This window comes from Neoarius graeffei, chromosome 23 (genome assembly GCF_027579695.1).
Source record: "Neoarius graeffei isolate fNeoGra1 chromosome 23, fNeoGra1.pri, whole genome shotgun sequence".
Taxonomy (NCBI): domain Eukaryota; kingdom Metazoa; phylum Chordata; class Actinopteri; order Siluriformes; family Ariidae; genus Neoarius; species Neoarius graeffei.
The window spans coordinates 21,148,564-21,162,424 of record NC_083591.1 but is presented as its reverse complement, the minus strand read 5'-3'; the positions used below and the strand labels follow the sequence as shown (position 1 = coordinate 21,162,424).

Below are 13,861 nucleotides of genomic sequence, written 5' to 3'. Positions count from 1 at the left end.
GAACCATGAATCAATGAACCATGAGTCAGACTGCGTAGTATGATGTTCATAACACTGGAAACTTCTGCTCAGTTTAGGTGGATCAGTGAGGGTTACTGAGGTTTAGAATACAGCAGTCTGGGGAACACTGATCATTGGTACTGTAGTTTCGTACTGTAGGTTTGAGTGTAAAATGGGGAGTAGAGTACGTTTAGAGTAGGGGTAGCTTTTTTGGGACTTAGAGAGGTATAGTAATCTTTAGTGCACTGAGAAGACAGCCTCAAATTTTTAAATTCTATTTGAAATGTCTTACTTGGTGTAGTTACCTCAATTTCAAGAATATGTTCTCTACGTCGGAATGTATTCAGTTTGCTGGAATGGGTTTGCTGTTAATAGCCCAATTACAATAGCTTGCATCTCTGACACTTTTGGATAAAATAATTATCAGTAATGATTAAAATAAAATTTTAGTAATTTCCTGTAGATAACTTGTAAAACATTTCTTTAATAAAAATTTCTTTAATAAGAACTTTCTTTACTTTTGATCAAAACCATCGCAATAAATAGTGTGTATATATATATATATATATATATATATATATATATATATATATATATATATATATATCAAGCATAATGAGGTTTCATTTTTATGGCAAAATCTCAGCAGCAGATGATGTATGACATGACTGACCAAACAGTAGTCAAGTCAGTTTATTTGTACAGTATAGTCAAATTAGTTTATTTGTATAGCACTTTTAACAACAGACACTGCTGCAAAGCAGCTTTACAGAAAATTAAAGACTTTAAACATCTAAGCTAATTTTATCCCTAATAAATTTATTTATCCCTGATGAGCAAGCCTGGGGCAACGCCTGAGCAACATGTCACATGTGATTCAAGAAATTGTTTTATTTTGCATGAATGATTCAGAGAAAACATTATTATTGGGAAGTACACTGCCTGGGCAAAAAATAATTAAATAAGCAAAAACTTACGGTAAGAGCTTTTAACTGGACAGGTACTGCACTGATTAATATTTTTCTGCTGGCAACAATTCCTTTACTTCTAACTAATGCAGTGAGTAGCTTTTCATTTCTTCTACAACAATGTCACCCCGTTAAAATGATGTAAAAAAAAAAAAATGAGACCATGGTAAATAATTTCAAAACTTTTCCCACCTTTAATGTGACCTATAACCTGTACAATTCAATTGAAAAACAAACAAATCTGTTAGAGGGAAAACATCTCATCTTCTCTAGCCGCTTTATCCTGTTCTACAGGGTTGCAGGCAAGCTGGAGCCTATCCCAGCTGACTACGGGCGAAAGGCGGGGTACACCCTGGACAAGTTGCCAGGTCATCACAGGGCTGACACAGACACCCATTCACACTCACATTCACACCTACGGTCAATTTAGAGTCACCAGTTAACCTAACCTGCATGTCTTTGGACTGTGGGGGAAACCGGAGCACCCGGAGGAAACCCACGTGGACATGGGGAGAACATGCAAACTCCGCACAGAAAGGCCTTCACCGGCCACGGGGCTCGAACCCGGACCTTCTTGCTGTGAGGCGATAGCGCTAACCACTACACCACCGTGCCGCCTGAGGGAAAACATAAAAAATAAAAAGTGTACAATAAGCTGGGTACATAAATGTGCACACCCTTAAACTAATACTTTGTTGATGCACCTTTTGATTTAATTACAGCATTCAGTCTTTTTGGGTAGGAGTCTATCAGCCTGCCACATCTAGACATGGCAATATTTGCCCACTCTTCCTTGCAAAAGCACTCCAAATCTGTCAGATTGCGAGGGCATCTCTTGTGCACAGCCCTCTTCAGGTCACCCTACACATTATCAATTGGATTTAGGTCTGGGCTCTGGCTGGGCCGTTCCAAAACTTATTTGGGGCCACTGTCATAGTGAAAGATGAAATTCCTCTTCATCTTCCTAGCAGACACCTGAAGGTTTTGGGCCAAAATTGACTGGCAGAACTGTTCATAATTCCCTAAACCTTGACTAAAGCCCCTGTTCCAGCTGAAGAAAAACAACCCCAAAACATGATGCTGCCACCATCATGCTTCACCGTAGGTGTGGTGTTCTTTTGGAGATCCAAAAGGTATGAAAACATACCTTTTGGAATTGTGGGCAAAAAGTTCAACCATGGTTTCATCAGACCATAACACATTCTCTCACATGCTTTTGGGAGAGTTGATGTATTTTTCTGCAAAATTTAGCCAGGCCTGGATGTTTTTCTTTAACCCTACCTCATAGTCCAGACATATGGAGAATATGGGTGTTGGGGTGGTGGAGGTGTAGTGAGATAAGGATCCAAAATCAGAACACAGACAATAATCCAATAAATAAGGTGATTTAATCCAGGGAAAAAAAGGGCATGGCAAAAAGGTAAACAAACAGGACAAAAAACACAAATGGCAAAAATAGTCCAGGGCCCTGTACTACGAACGGAGGTTAACCTACCCAGAAGTAATCCAGGGTTCCCCCGCTAAACCGGGGTTGACAAAACCTGGTTATCTTGTTTGGGGTTAAATGGTACTACGACGCCAGTTATGAAGTTGATTTGTTGAACCAGGTTTAACCTAATCAGGGTTAATGCGCGTTCACGTTAAAGGGGAGGTTATCAGCGCAAATCACCACTGTTCACAATGGCATGGTCGCCGTACTTCACGGAGGAAGAATGCGCTGTCATAATGCAAAGCTACGAGGAGTTCAAAACAACATTAAGAGCAAAATCTAACACAGCGGCTGCCAATAAGGAGCGGCAAGCATGTTGGCAACGAATTGCCGATCGGGTAAATGCGCAAGTACATTCTCCCTTCTACATGTTCCAGAACAGAAGTATAGGATGAGATAAAGCTTCATGATCAATCACAAGTCACAGAAAATGGTCCTTCGACGTGGCCCCAGTCATATATAGCTTGTTTAATGTCCGAAAAATCCTGAATAAAATTTGGTATGGTAAATTCATGGAGTAGTCTACTTAAGCTGATATGTGCACAGAGTCACATGAATTAGGATGACTGACTGTTCAGTCCCTTTGACTAAGTTGGTGTATGTCCTGTGAACATTTCAGAGGCAACAGCAGTGCCAAACGCACCTGGCAACAGGTGAAAATGAAATATAAAAACATCATTCATAATGGTGTGTGTGTGCACGTGCAAGCAAGCATTCATTTGCCTTTTATTTATTCAAGTTTTATCTGTTTGCCTAATAGTTCAAATTGTTTTGTATATAGTTTATAATGTTGTTGTGTGATATTAATGATAATATTGTGGGAAAACTACTTTGCACGGACGTTCATTTAATTTATTCTATCGTCATTTTGTTTGTTCTATTTTTGTGTATTTTATTTATTTATCTGTTTGTCTAGTTGTATCTATTTTTCTAATAATATTTTTTGCATTAATAGTTTGTTTTTTCCTATTAAAATCGTGTTCTTGTTATAACTTTCTATTTATCTGACTGTTTAGTTGTATCTATTTTTGTTACAATTTCAATATTTTTAATATAGAAATTTGTTTTTCTATTAAAATGTTCTTGTGTGATATTTATTGTAGTTGTATCTATTTTGTATCTCAGACTTAAATATTTTTGTAAAACAAGTGTTTTTCTATAAAATATTCTTGCGTTCTTGATAACTATGTTCTTGAGTGTTTTTTTTTTTTTACAGAAAAGCCGTTCTGCATGGACATTCATTGAAGCCCTCATTGTTTTTTAATGGTTATTTATGAGCGTTTAGGGGTTACAATAATGTAAGTCTAGGTTGCTTTATATAAAAGGTATGTCCAGAAATATTGATGTCACTGTCTAAGCAGAGGGATCTGGCTTCTTTAGACGCTGTTTTCTTAAAACTGAATAAATATTTAAAAAGAGCCAAATGAGCCAGTCTTTTGAACGGCTCTTTTCAAAGAACGGGTCACAAAGATGCGGATCCCATCAAAGAGCCATAAATCCCATCTCTAATCTGCGCTCCGATATCGCACGGGTCATCCAGGTACGCTGGCATTGTCTCTAGAGGAAATGTCGGTGGAGAGGTGGTGTTTAAAAAGGGTGTGGTTAATTGGAAACCTCGGGTTAACCAAGAACATAACCTGAGACGAGCAGGTTTGAGATGCAGTGTAAGTTGCCATGGCAGCATACCTCGGTTTGAACATAGCCAACTTTCGTAGTATGGGTTAATCGGGAAGTTACACTGCACGTGATCAAGTTACTCTCGAAGTTACCCTGGTAAGCCAGAAAACCCGCTTCGTAGTACAGGGCCCAGGTAAAAAGAGACAAAAACACGAGACAGGTAAGGACAAAAACGCTAGAGCAAAAAAAACATGAACAAGAAAAAGCACTAGTGCAAAAAACCATGAACAAGAAAAAGCACTAGTGCAAAAAACCATGAACAAGCTAGAGAGAAAAAATATGAAACGCCATGAGGCACAGAAACGGCTAGTGTAGCAAAACGAGACATTCTGGCAAAGTTAGAGTCTGAGAACAGTGTTTATATATGCAGTGGTGAAAACCAGGAAGTGAGTTCAGGTGAGATGGAATTCCTGTCCCGGATCGGCACTGGCATGGGAGATCCGTAATCTCTGGAGTGAATGTCCGGGGCGGAGCATGACAATGGGAGATTGTCACATGTAGTACACAACCAGTACTTGCAAGAAATTCCTGCAGCTCCTTCAGTGTTGCTGTAGGCCTCTTGGCAGCCTCCCTGACCAGTTTTTGTCTTGTCTTTTCATCAATTTTGGAGGGATGTCCAGTTCTCGGTAATGTCACTGTTGTCCCATATTTCCTCCACTTCTTGATGACTGTCTTCACTGTGCTCCATGGTACATCTAATGCCGTGGAAATGTTTTTGTACCCTTCTCCTGACTGATACCTTTCAGCAATGAGATCTCTTTGATGCTTTGTAAGCTCTCTGCAAACCATGGCTTTTACTGGAGGATGCAACTGAGTAAATGTCTGAACTTTATTTGGGGTTAATCAGTCATTTTAATTGATGGCAGGTGTGTACCCAAAAAGATTGAATGCTGTAATTAAATCAAAAGGTGCTTCAACAAAGTATTAGTTTAAGGGTGTGCACACTTATGCAACCAGCTTATTGTATGTTTATGTTTTTCCCCCCTAACAAATTTGTTTTTTCAATTGAATTATACAGACTATAGGTCACATTAAAGGTGGAAAAAGTTTTGAAATTACTCATTGTGGTCTCATTTTTTTTACATCAGAAAAACCTATCATTTTAATGGGGTGTGTACACTTTTTATATCCACTGCATGTCGTGGTCACAGAAAAGATGTAAGAAAAGATGTGTTTCAGAAGGGCCAAATTATTGGCTTGCATCAAGCAAAGAAAACAGCTAAGGAGACTGCTGAAATTACTGGAATTGGGTTAAGAACTATCTATTATATTATTAAAACGTGGGAGGATAATGTGTAAGAAATGTGGTCGGGAATAAATCCTGACTGACTGATCGGAAATCATTTAAATGCTTGGTGAAGTCTAACTGTAAAAAAAAAAAAAATCGACAGTAGAACTCATGGCTATGTTTAATAATGAAAGCAAGAGCATTTCCACATGCACAATGTGATGAAACCTCACAGGGTTGGGGCTAAAGAGCTGTTTGGCTATAAGAAAACAATTTGTTCGTGAGACTAACCAGAAGAAAAGGTTTTAATTTGCTAGGGAGCATAAAGTACTCCGGGGCAATGGAAAAGTGTCATTTGGACTAAGGAGTCCTGATTTACCCTATTCCAGAGTAATGGGTGCATCAGGGTAAGAAGAGAAGCACATGAAGTAATGCACCCATCATGCATAGTGGCCACTGTACACTGTACACTGTAGTCTCTGGGGTCAGTGTTATGAACTGAGGTTGTTTCAGTTGGTTAAGTCAAGGGTCAACAATGTTATGTGGTAATAAAATGAAGTCAACTGTCTCCCTGTATGTAGGTTATCCCATCAATGGATTTTTTTCCTTCCCTGATGGCATTGGCATATTCCAGAACAACAAAGCCAGAACTAATCTGGCTCAAATTGTGAAAGAGTGGTATAGAGATCTTGCATGTGACGTCACAGCCGATCCAGATTGTGACAGACGCCATCGTGTCGGTCAAACGCCATATTCCGCCTTCTACTTCTACTTCTGGTTCTACTTCTGCTTTTACTTCTACCTTTTCTTCTGGAAAACCCTACTACTACTAAATTCTACTACAACGGCTGCGGCTACAAGCTCTCCCTACCTGTGCACGGTTTTTATGTTTTTTGTGTGTATTTTTGCGTGTTGTTCGTCTGTACCGGACTTCAATATCCACTACAACCGTATGGACTTACTGGACATTGGTTTCCAGCAGAAAATGACGGTTTGTAGCGATTTCCATCACATGCACAACATTCCGGACGAGAAAAAAAAAAAAAAACATTCCGGACGAGAAAAAAAAAACAACATTCCGGACGAGACCAGATTGCGAGACCAGCGGGGTCTCCGTGGATTGTTATAGGAAGCAAAGCGAAGGAGGCGCGCCGGGAGCCGAAGCAAAAGCGAGGCTACAGGCAGAGCCGGCCTGTTGACTAAGCTCAGAAAACAGCTACTCAAACCTCCACTGCCAAGCCTCTACCTCTCCAACGCCAGATCCACGTAAACAACACGGACGATTTGGAATTACCTTATTCTATAATCGGCTGGTCAGTGCTATACTCAATACTTAAGTGACTTACCCATCCAGTGAGGATCATTTTCTTACTTACAAGATGCCACATCTGAGTCGCTGACAAATCCTGAATTTCTGTAAAGAAAACTGTCCAGAGATTTATAAGCACGCAGTGCTTCACCACTGAACAGCGAGGGAAAGTTGATGAGGTAATCATACACGGCCGGGTATTCCGCTGGCAGTTCAAAATCCGGTCGTGAAAATTCTGTCCGGAAAGCCATAAGGGTCACAAATCTGTAGATCGTTTATTTTAGACATATATCTAGTTATCTGTTCATTAGAAAAATGAGCCGTGTAGTCCGTCGGTTGAAATTAATACATTCTGTACACGAGTGCAGCAGTATTCAGCGGTGTTTTTGACCGACACGATGGCGGTTGTGTACTTTCCGGTCACATGACTGCAAGATCTCTATAGGGAGCATGGGGAATCATTTTCACACAAGAATGGGCCACTACAAAGTCATTAACCCCATTGAAAGTCTTTGTGATGTGCTGGAGAAAACTTTCCAGAGTGGTTCGACTTTCCAAGCACAGGCTCTTGGCAAAAAATGAATGCACCTCTGGACAGAAATAAATTATTTGATATTGAATAAGGTTGCGAAAACAATGCCACAGAGAATGCATTCCATAATCAAAACTAAAGGCGGTCCAATCAAATATTATTGTTTGTGACTTTATTAGCTAGGCAGTGTATAAATGTGATTTTGAAGTACTAGGAAGTTTAACTGTTTTGTACAGTATGTAAGGCAAGGGGAAAAGTGGAATTGTCATGTTTGAGACAATAAGGTATTCAGATAAGGTGGGGGTGGCATGGTGGTGTAGTGGTTAGCACTGTCGCCTCACAGCAAGAAGGTTCTAGGTTTGAGCCCAGTGGCCGATGGGGGCCTTTCTGTGTGGAGTTTGCATGTTCTCTCCGCGTCTGTGTGGGTTTCCTCCGGGTGCTCCGGTTTCCCCACAGTCCAAAGACATGCAGATTAGGTTAATGAGTGGCTCTAAATTGACCGTAGGTGTGAGCGTGAATTGTTGTTTGTCTCTGTATCAGGCCTGCGATGATTTGGTGTCTTGTCCAGGGTGTACCCCACCTCTCACCCATAGTCAGCTGGGATAGGCTCCAGCTTGCCCACAACCCTGAACAGGATAAGTAGTTACGGATAATGGATAGATATTTAGATAAGGTGTTCAAAACACCAGGAGGTGAAATTGTGTTTAGAGTTCTGGAATTTATAAAGGTGCTAATCTAATATATAGATTTAGGCACTGCCTAAAATCGGAGCTCTCATCTGTTTCTGGTTTGTAGAATGTTCTTATATCATAGCCAGCCTCTTTTCTTTTATTTCTTTACTGTTATAGTTACTATACGGTTTCCTCATGTTGTACAAAACGGTGGGTGACAATAGGGACAAGTTACTTACTACTATACTGTCCCAACTACTACTCTACTTCCAGTGGCGGCTCCTGAATTTTTTTTCAGGGGGGGCAATTTCCCCCGTTATGTCTACACAGACCATAATGTCCACAGGACTGAAGTAAATTGACCTATGGTAGGTAGCAAGTCAATAGTCAGCCAAACCCAGAAAAACACCACGGTGACTGGAGCCCTCAGTTTCGTCTTTGCCTCATAGAGCTAACTCGAACACTCCACAAAATTTCACGCATTGAGTGAGCCGGTTTAATATGTGCCTGTTCTTGCTCACCTCATCGTTGTGGCGGCAAACTGCTAGCCTGTAGCCCTCATCCGGTTGTGTAGCGATGTTCACTCTCCCAAAAGCCGAAAATTTCAGGCAGCTGCCCATGTGAATCTTTGATGACTCATGTTTTTTTATTTTCTCCGACAAATGATGCATGTCCGAAACTCCAGTGACCGTCCAAACAGTGTTGTCCGTGGAGCTACCTCCAGGGTGGAAAAGTAAGTGGGGGAGCAGAAAACCGCTGAGGCGTCCTTGCAGCCAGCTCGCCAGGATTTGCGCTGGGACCATGTTGAAGTAAAACCTCGAGTATATGATTTCCCCCCCTTGTCGAAATTTGTTTTATGTTTAGATTTGGTCGAGGGAGGTCCAGCTTGTTTTGTTGCCAATTTAGCTCGATTTGATCACTGACTAAATGGAACTTCTTTTAAGGACCGCACTGAATTGCTTTCCGCATCCATCTCACCTCAGAAACTGAGCGGATCGAACGCAACTTTGCCGCGCTTCGCAGTGACGTAAGCACGTTAGGGCAAGCCCCCCCGGAACCCATAGAGATTGCATTGAAGTGTCAGTCAGGAGAAAAAAAAAATATTAACATGGGACTCTATCAGTGAACTCTTGGGCGATTTTCAGCGTGACTGAAATTGCCCCAAAAGGGGCGGTACTCTAGAAGCAAGACCACCCTGATTGGACAATGATACCCAGAGACAGATTAAAACAGCCTCGAGCAGCACTGGTGAAAGTTTGTTTTAAAAAAAGAAAAAAAACCTTTTTTTTTTCGTTTTGGCAGTGCGTCGCCCAATCGCCCTTATGCACCAGCCGCCCTTGTCTACTTCACAAGTTGTTGGATTTCCTGTGGTGGCAGGCACACACGCACAGGACCGAAACCATCAGAAAACAACTCGATGGGTTACTCACTACTCAGCTGTTGGGTTTCCTGTGGTGGCAGGCATGCACGCACAGGACCGAAACCATCAGAAAACAACTTGATGGGGTTACTCAGTTTTCAGCTGTTGGGTTTCCTATGGTGGCAGGCACGCATGCACAGGACCGAAACCATCAGAAAACAACTCGATGGGTTTCTTTATGTAGCCACACTATGCTTATAGGGCTCCGCTAATAAGAAGTAGCAGTGACATTCATAACGTTGAATACAATTATTGCACTTTGCAGCAAAAGGACATATATAAATTTTCTTTAGGATGCTGGCAAATGTACTAAGGTTAAGCTAATTAAAGAGATGTATGTAATTTAGATAACTGGCACCTCATATTATCTGGATTCAGGAGGTGTCTCTTTATTCTGGGTAGCTTCCTTATCACTGATGTCAGATCAGGCATCTCAGCTATTCTCTTCATGAACTTTACCTAAGAGAAAACACAGAAGTAATGTTACACTGCAAACAAATATCACAAACATTTCTGATATAATGTTTGTTTTTAAGTGGGTACAATATTAAAATGTTTCTAAAGATAACTGCAATTTAACCCTTTTAATGTACACCTTTTGTCAGATAGCCCATATCATGCTAAATACATGAGGTGATAGAGTAACTTACCTGATCTATACCAGTGAATGTCTCATACAGATCAGCGGTAGGTGTGAGTGATCGTCCTGCCCGTGTCATTGCATAAATGTGACCTGAATGTGAAATTCCATTGGACAACTCTTGAGCGGACATCTTCACCAACACTCTCAGCCTATCTTCATCATCAAAATGAGGGCTAGAACACCAAAAGTCAAGTCAATTTATTTGGATAGCGCTTTTAACAATAGACATGTCAGTGAAGATTATCAATCATCCAGGTTTTAGTAAACTGTGGGTGGTAGAAATGGGCAACTGGACTTGCTTGAAGATTCTTGAAAACGTTTCACCTCTCGTCCAAAAGGCTTCCTCAGTTCTGTCTGACTAATAGGGAGTATCAGATATTTATCCTCTCCTGGATCAGAATCAGAATCAGAATTCTGATGACCAGCTCATCTAAAGTGTCATTGAGGCATCATGTTGGTGTGGGTCACTGGAGGCTGGGTGTGAATGGCGAGTCATTAGGGTGATCAAAGGATTGCCCGTTAGGGTGATCAATGGCAATCTGACTCTCTCTGTCCTCCTGTGAGTCACCAAAAAAAGCTGGGTCCTGGCGTACACCCAGCCGTCTGGGAAGAGTGTCCAAGACCGCCTTGTAGATGGTTGACAAATGATGTCTTCGACCCCCACCTCTGTTCAGTGATGGCCGTTCCAGGTTGACAAAAATGGCTTCTTTAACTCTTCGCTCATACCAACAATCCTCTCTGGCTAAAATGCGTACGTTACAATCCTGAAATGAGTGTTCTTTGTTGTTAAGATGAATGTAGACAGCCGAGTCCTGGCCTGAGGAGCTGGCTCTCCTGTGTTGGGCCAAGCGCCTGTATAGCGGTTGTTTTGTCTACCCAATATACGAATCCGTGCAACCCTCACTGCACTGAATTGCATACACTACGTTGTCCTGTTTGTGTCTGGGTATTCTGTCCTTAGGGTGGACCAGTTTCTGCTTCAGGGTGTTACTGGGTCTGAAATGTACCGGAATGTTGTGTTTGTAGAAGATCCTCCTGAGTTTCTCAGATAGACCAGAAATGTAGGGAATGACAATGTTCTTGTGTTTGTTCCTGTTATCATCCTTGTCAGTTATGTTCCTTTTTATGCTCTTTAGAAAAGCCCAGTTGGGATAACCACAATTCTGAAGTGCTTTCTTGATACGATTCTGCTCCTTCTCTTTTCCCTCTAATGTTGTAGGAATGTTCTGAGCCCTGTGTTGCAAGGTCCTAATGACTCCCAATTTATGTTCCAGTGGGTGGTGAGAGTCGAAAAGTAGGTACTGGTGTGTGGGTTTCCGGTAGACCTCGATACTAAGGCTTCTGTCTTGTCTAATGTGTACATCACAATCCAAGAAGGCTAGATTATTCCTAGGTTGTTGTTCCTGATGGCTGTCTCTGTGGCTGTGATGAGTTCTACTACCGGTATCCGCTCAGGTGAAACTGCAAAGTTAAGACCCTTGGATAAGACATCTCTCTCTGGTTGGGTGAGTACCTTGTCGGATAAGTTCTTCACCCATTTCTCTTCTATGTCCGGTTGTGTAGCCTGGTCAGATTTCTTCCTCCAAGTCAGCCCTTCTGTCTTGCCGGAGGAGGTGGTTTTAGACAGCAATTTTTGAAATTTGCACATCTGTCATTCCTTACCTTTGGTGTGTTGTGAAAGCTGTGCCTTCTCAGTGAGATCAGAGACTCGTTCCAAAACTTCACTGGGAAGAAGGGCTGTCAACTCCTCAAACCTCAGTTTAGTCTTGTTCTGGGTACAGATTGTACCCTGGGGAAGCCGTGCCTCTCATATACGGACTCCCCAAGATTCACAAAGAAGGAGCTCCTCTCAGACCTATTATCAGCAGTATAAACTCGGTCACATATAACATTGCTAAACACCTAGCCACATCTTGGCTCCTCTGGTTGGGAATACACCATATCATGTCAAAAATTCCCAAGATTTTGCTTCTAAAGTTGCAGGCCTCAAACTAGATTTAGATGAAACCATGGTTTCCTACGATGTCACTTCTCTGTTCACCTGCATTCCCACCACAGAAGCAGTCGAATCTGTAAGAAAATGACTCCTTCAAGATAGCTCCTTACTGGATAGAACGAAACTCACCACGGATCAGATTTGCACCCTGCTTGACCTCTGCCTGACTACCACTTATTTCCAGTTTAATGAAAGTTTCTACAGACAGAAGCATGGATGCGCCATGGGATCACCAGTGTCCCCTATTGTGGCCAATTTATACATGGAGGAAGTGGAACATATAGCTTTGACCACTTTTGCAGGAGTTGCTCCCAGCCATTGGTTTAGATACGTGGATGATACCTGGGTTAAAAACAAAATCCATGAGGTGGAAGCTTTCTCGAAACACATCAATGCAGTGGATAGCAACATCAGCTTCACTCGGGAGGATGTCAGTGGGAATAATCTAGCCTTCTTGGATTGTGATGTACACATTAGACAAGACATTAGACATTAGAAAAGGAGGCCCCGGGGAAGACCCAGGACACGCTGGAGGGACTATGTCTCTCGGCTGGCCTGGGAACGCCTCGGTGTTCTTCCTGAAGAGCTGACCGAGGTGTCTGGGGAGAGGGAAGTTTGGGCTTCCGTGCTTAGACTGCTGCCTCCGTGACTCGGTCCCGGATAAAGCGGAAGAAGACGAGAGACATTAGACAAGACAGAAGCCTTAGTATCGAGGTCTACCGGAAACCCACACACACAGACCAGTACCTACTTTTCGACTCTCACCACCCACTGGAACATAAATTGGGGGTCATTAGGACCTTGCAACACAGGGCTCAGAACATTCCTACAACATTAGAAGGAAAAGAGAAGGAGCAGAATCATATCAAGAAAGCACTTCAGAATTGCGGTTATCCCAACTGGGCTTTCCTAAAGAGCATAAAAAGGAACATAACTGACAAGGATGATAACAGGAACAAACACAAGAACATTGTCATTCCCTACATTTCTGGTCTATCTGAGAAACTCAAGAGGATCTTCTACAAACACAACATTCCGGTACATTTCAGACCCAGTAACACCCTGAAGCAGAAACTGGTCCACCCTAAGGACAGAATACCCAGACACAAACAGGACAACATAGTGTATGCAATTCAGTGCAGTGAGGGTTGCACGGATTCGTATATTGGGTAGACAAAACAACCGCTATACAGGCGCTTGGCCCAACACAGGAGAGCCAGCTCCTCAGGCCAGGACTCGGCTGTCTACATTCATCTTAACAACAAAGAACACTCATTTCAGGATTGTAATGTATGCATTTTAGCCAGAGAGGATCGTTGGTATGAGCGAGGAGTTAAAGAAGCCATTTTTGTCAACCCGGAACGGCCATCACTGAACAGAGGTGGGGGTCGAAGACATCATTTGTCAACCATCTACAAGGCGGTCTTGGACACTCTTCCCAGACGGCTGGGTGTACGCCAGGACCCAGCTTTTTTCGGTGACTCACAGGAGGACAGAGAGAGTCAGATTGCCATTGATCACCCTAACGGGCAATCCTTTGATCACCCTAATGACTCGCCGTTCACACCCAGCCTCCAGTGACCCACACCAACATGATGCCTCAATGACACTTTAGATGAGCTGGTCATCAGAATTCTGATTCTGATTCTGATCCAGGAGAGGATAAATATCTGATACTCCCTATTAGTCAGACAGAACTGAGGAAGCCTTTTGGACGAGAGGTGAAACGTTTTCAAGAATCTTCAAGCAAGTCCAGTTGCCCATTTCTACCACCCACAGTTAACAATAGACAGTGTCACAAAGCAGCTTTACAGAAAAATAAAGATTTTAAACGTACAAACTAATAAATTTATTCCTAGTAAATTTTTCCTTAATGAGCAAGCCTGAGGTGATGGTGGCCAGGAAAAACTCCCTGAGATGACATGAGG

General features: G+C 42.2%; 1 protein-coding gene across 9 annotated transcripts in view; it reads right to left on the bottom strand.

Annotated features, from left to right (window-relative positions):
* Nucleotides 1-13,861, bottom strand: part of pitrm1 (pitrilysin metallopeptidase 1) — a 333,676-nt gene that overhangs the window by 9,742 nt on the left and 310,073 nt on the right. For all 9 annotated transcript variants that reach the window (XM_060905918.1, XM_060905920.1, XM_060905919.1 and 6 more), the window contains 2 exons: nt 9,945-10,110; nt 9,653-9,753 (listed from right to left, as the gene is read on the bottom strand). In XM_060905918.1, coding sequence (XP_060761901.1) covers nt 9,653-9,753; nt 9,945-10,110 — 267 coding nt within the window. The remainder of the gene's footprint in view (nt 1-9,652; nt 9,754-9,944; nt 10,111-13,861) is intronic.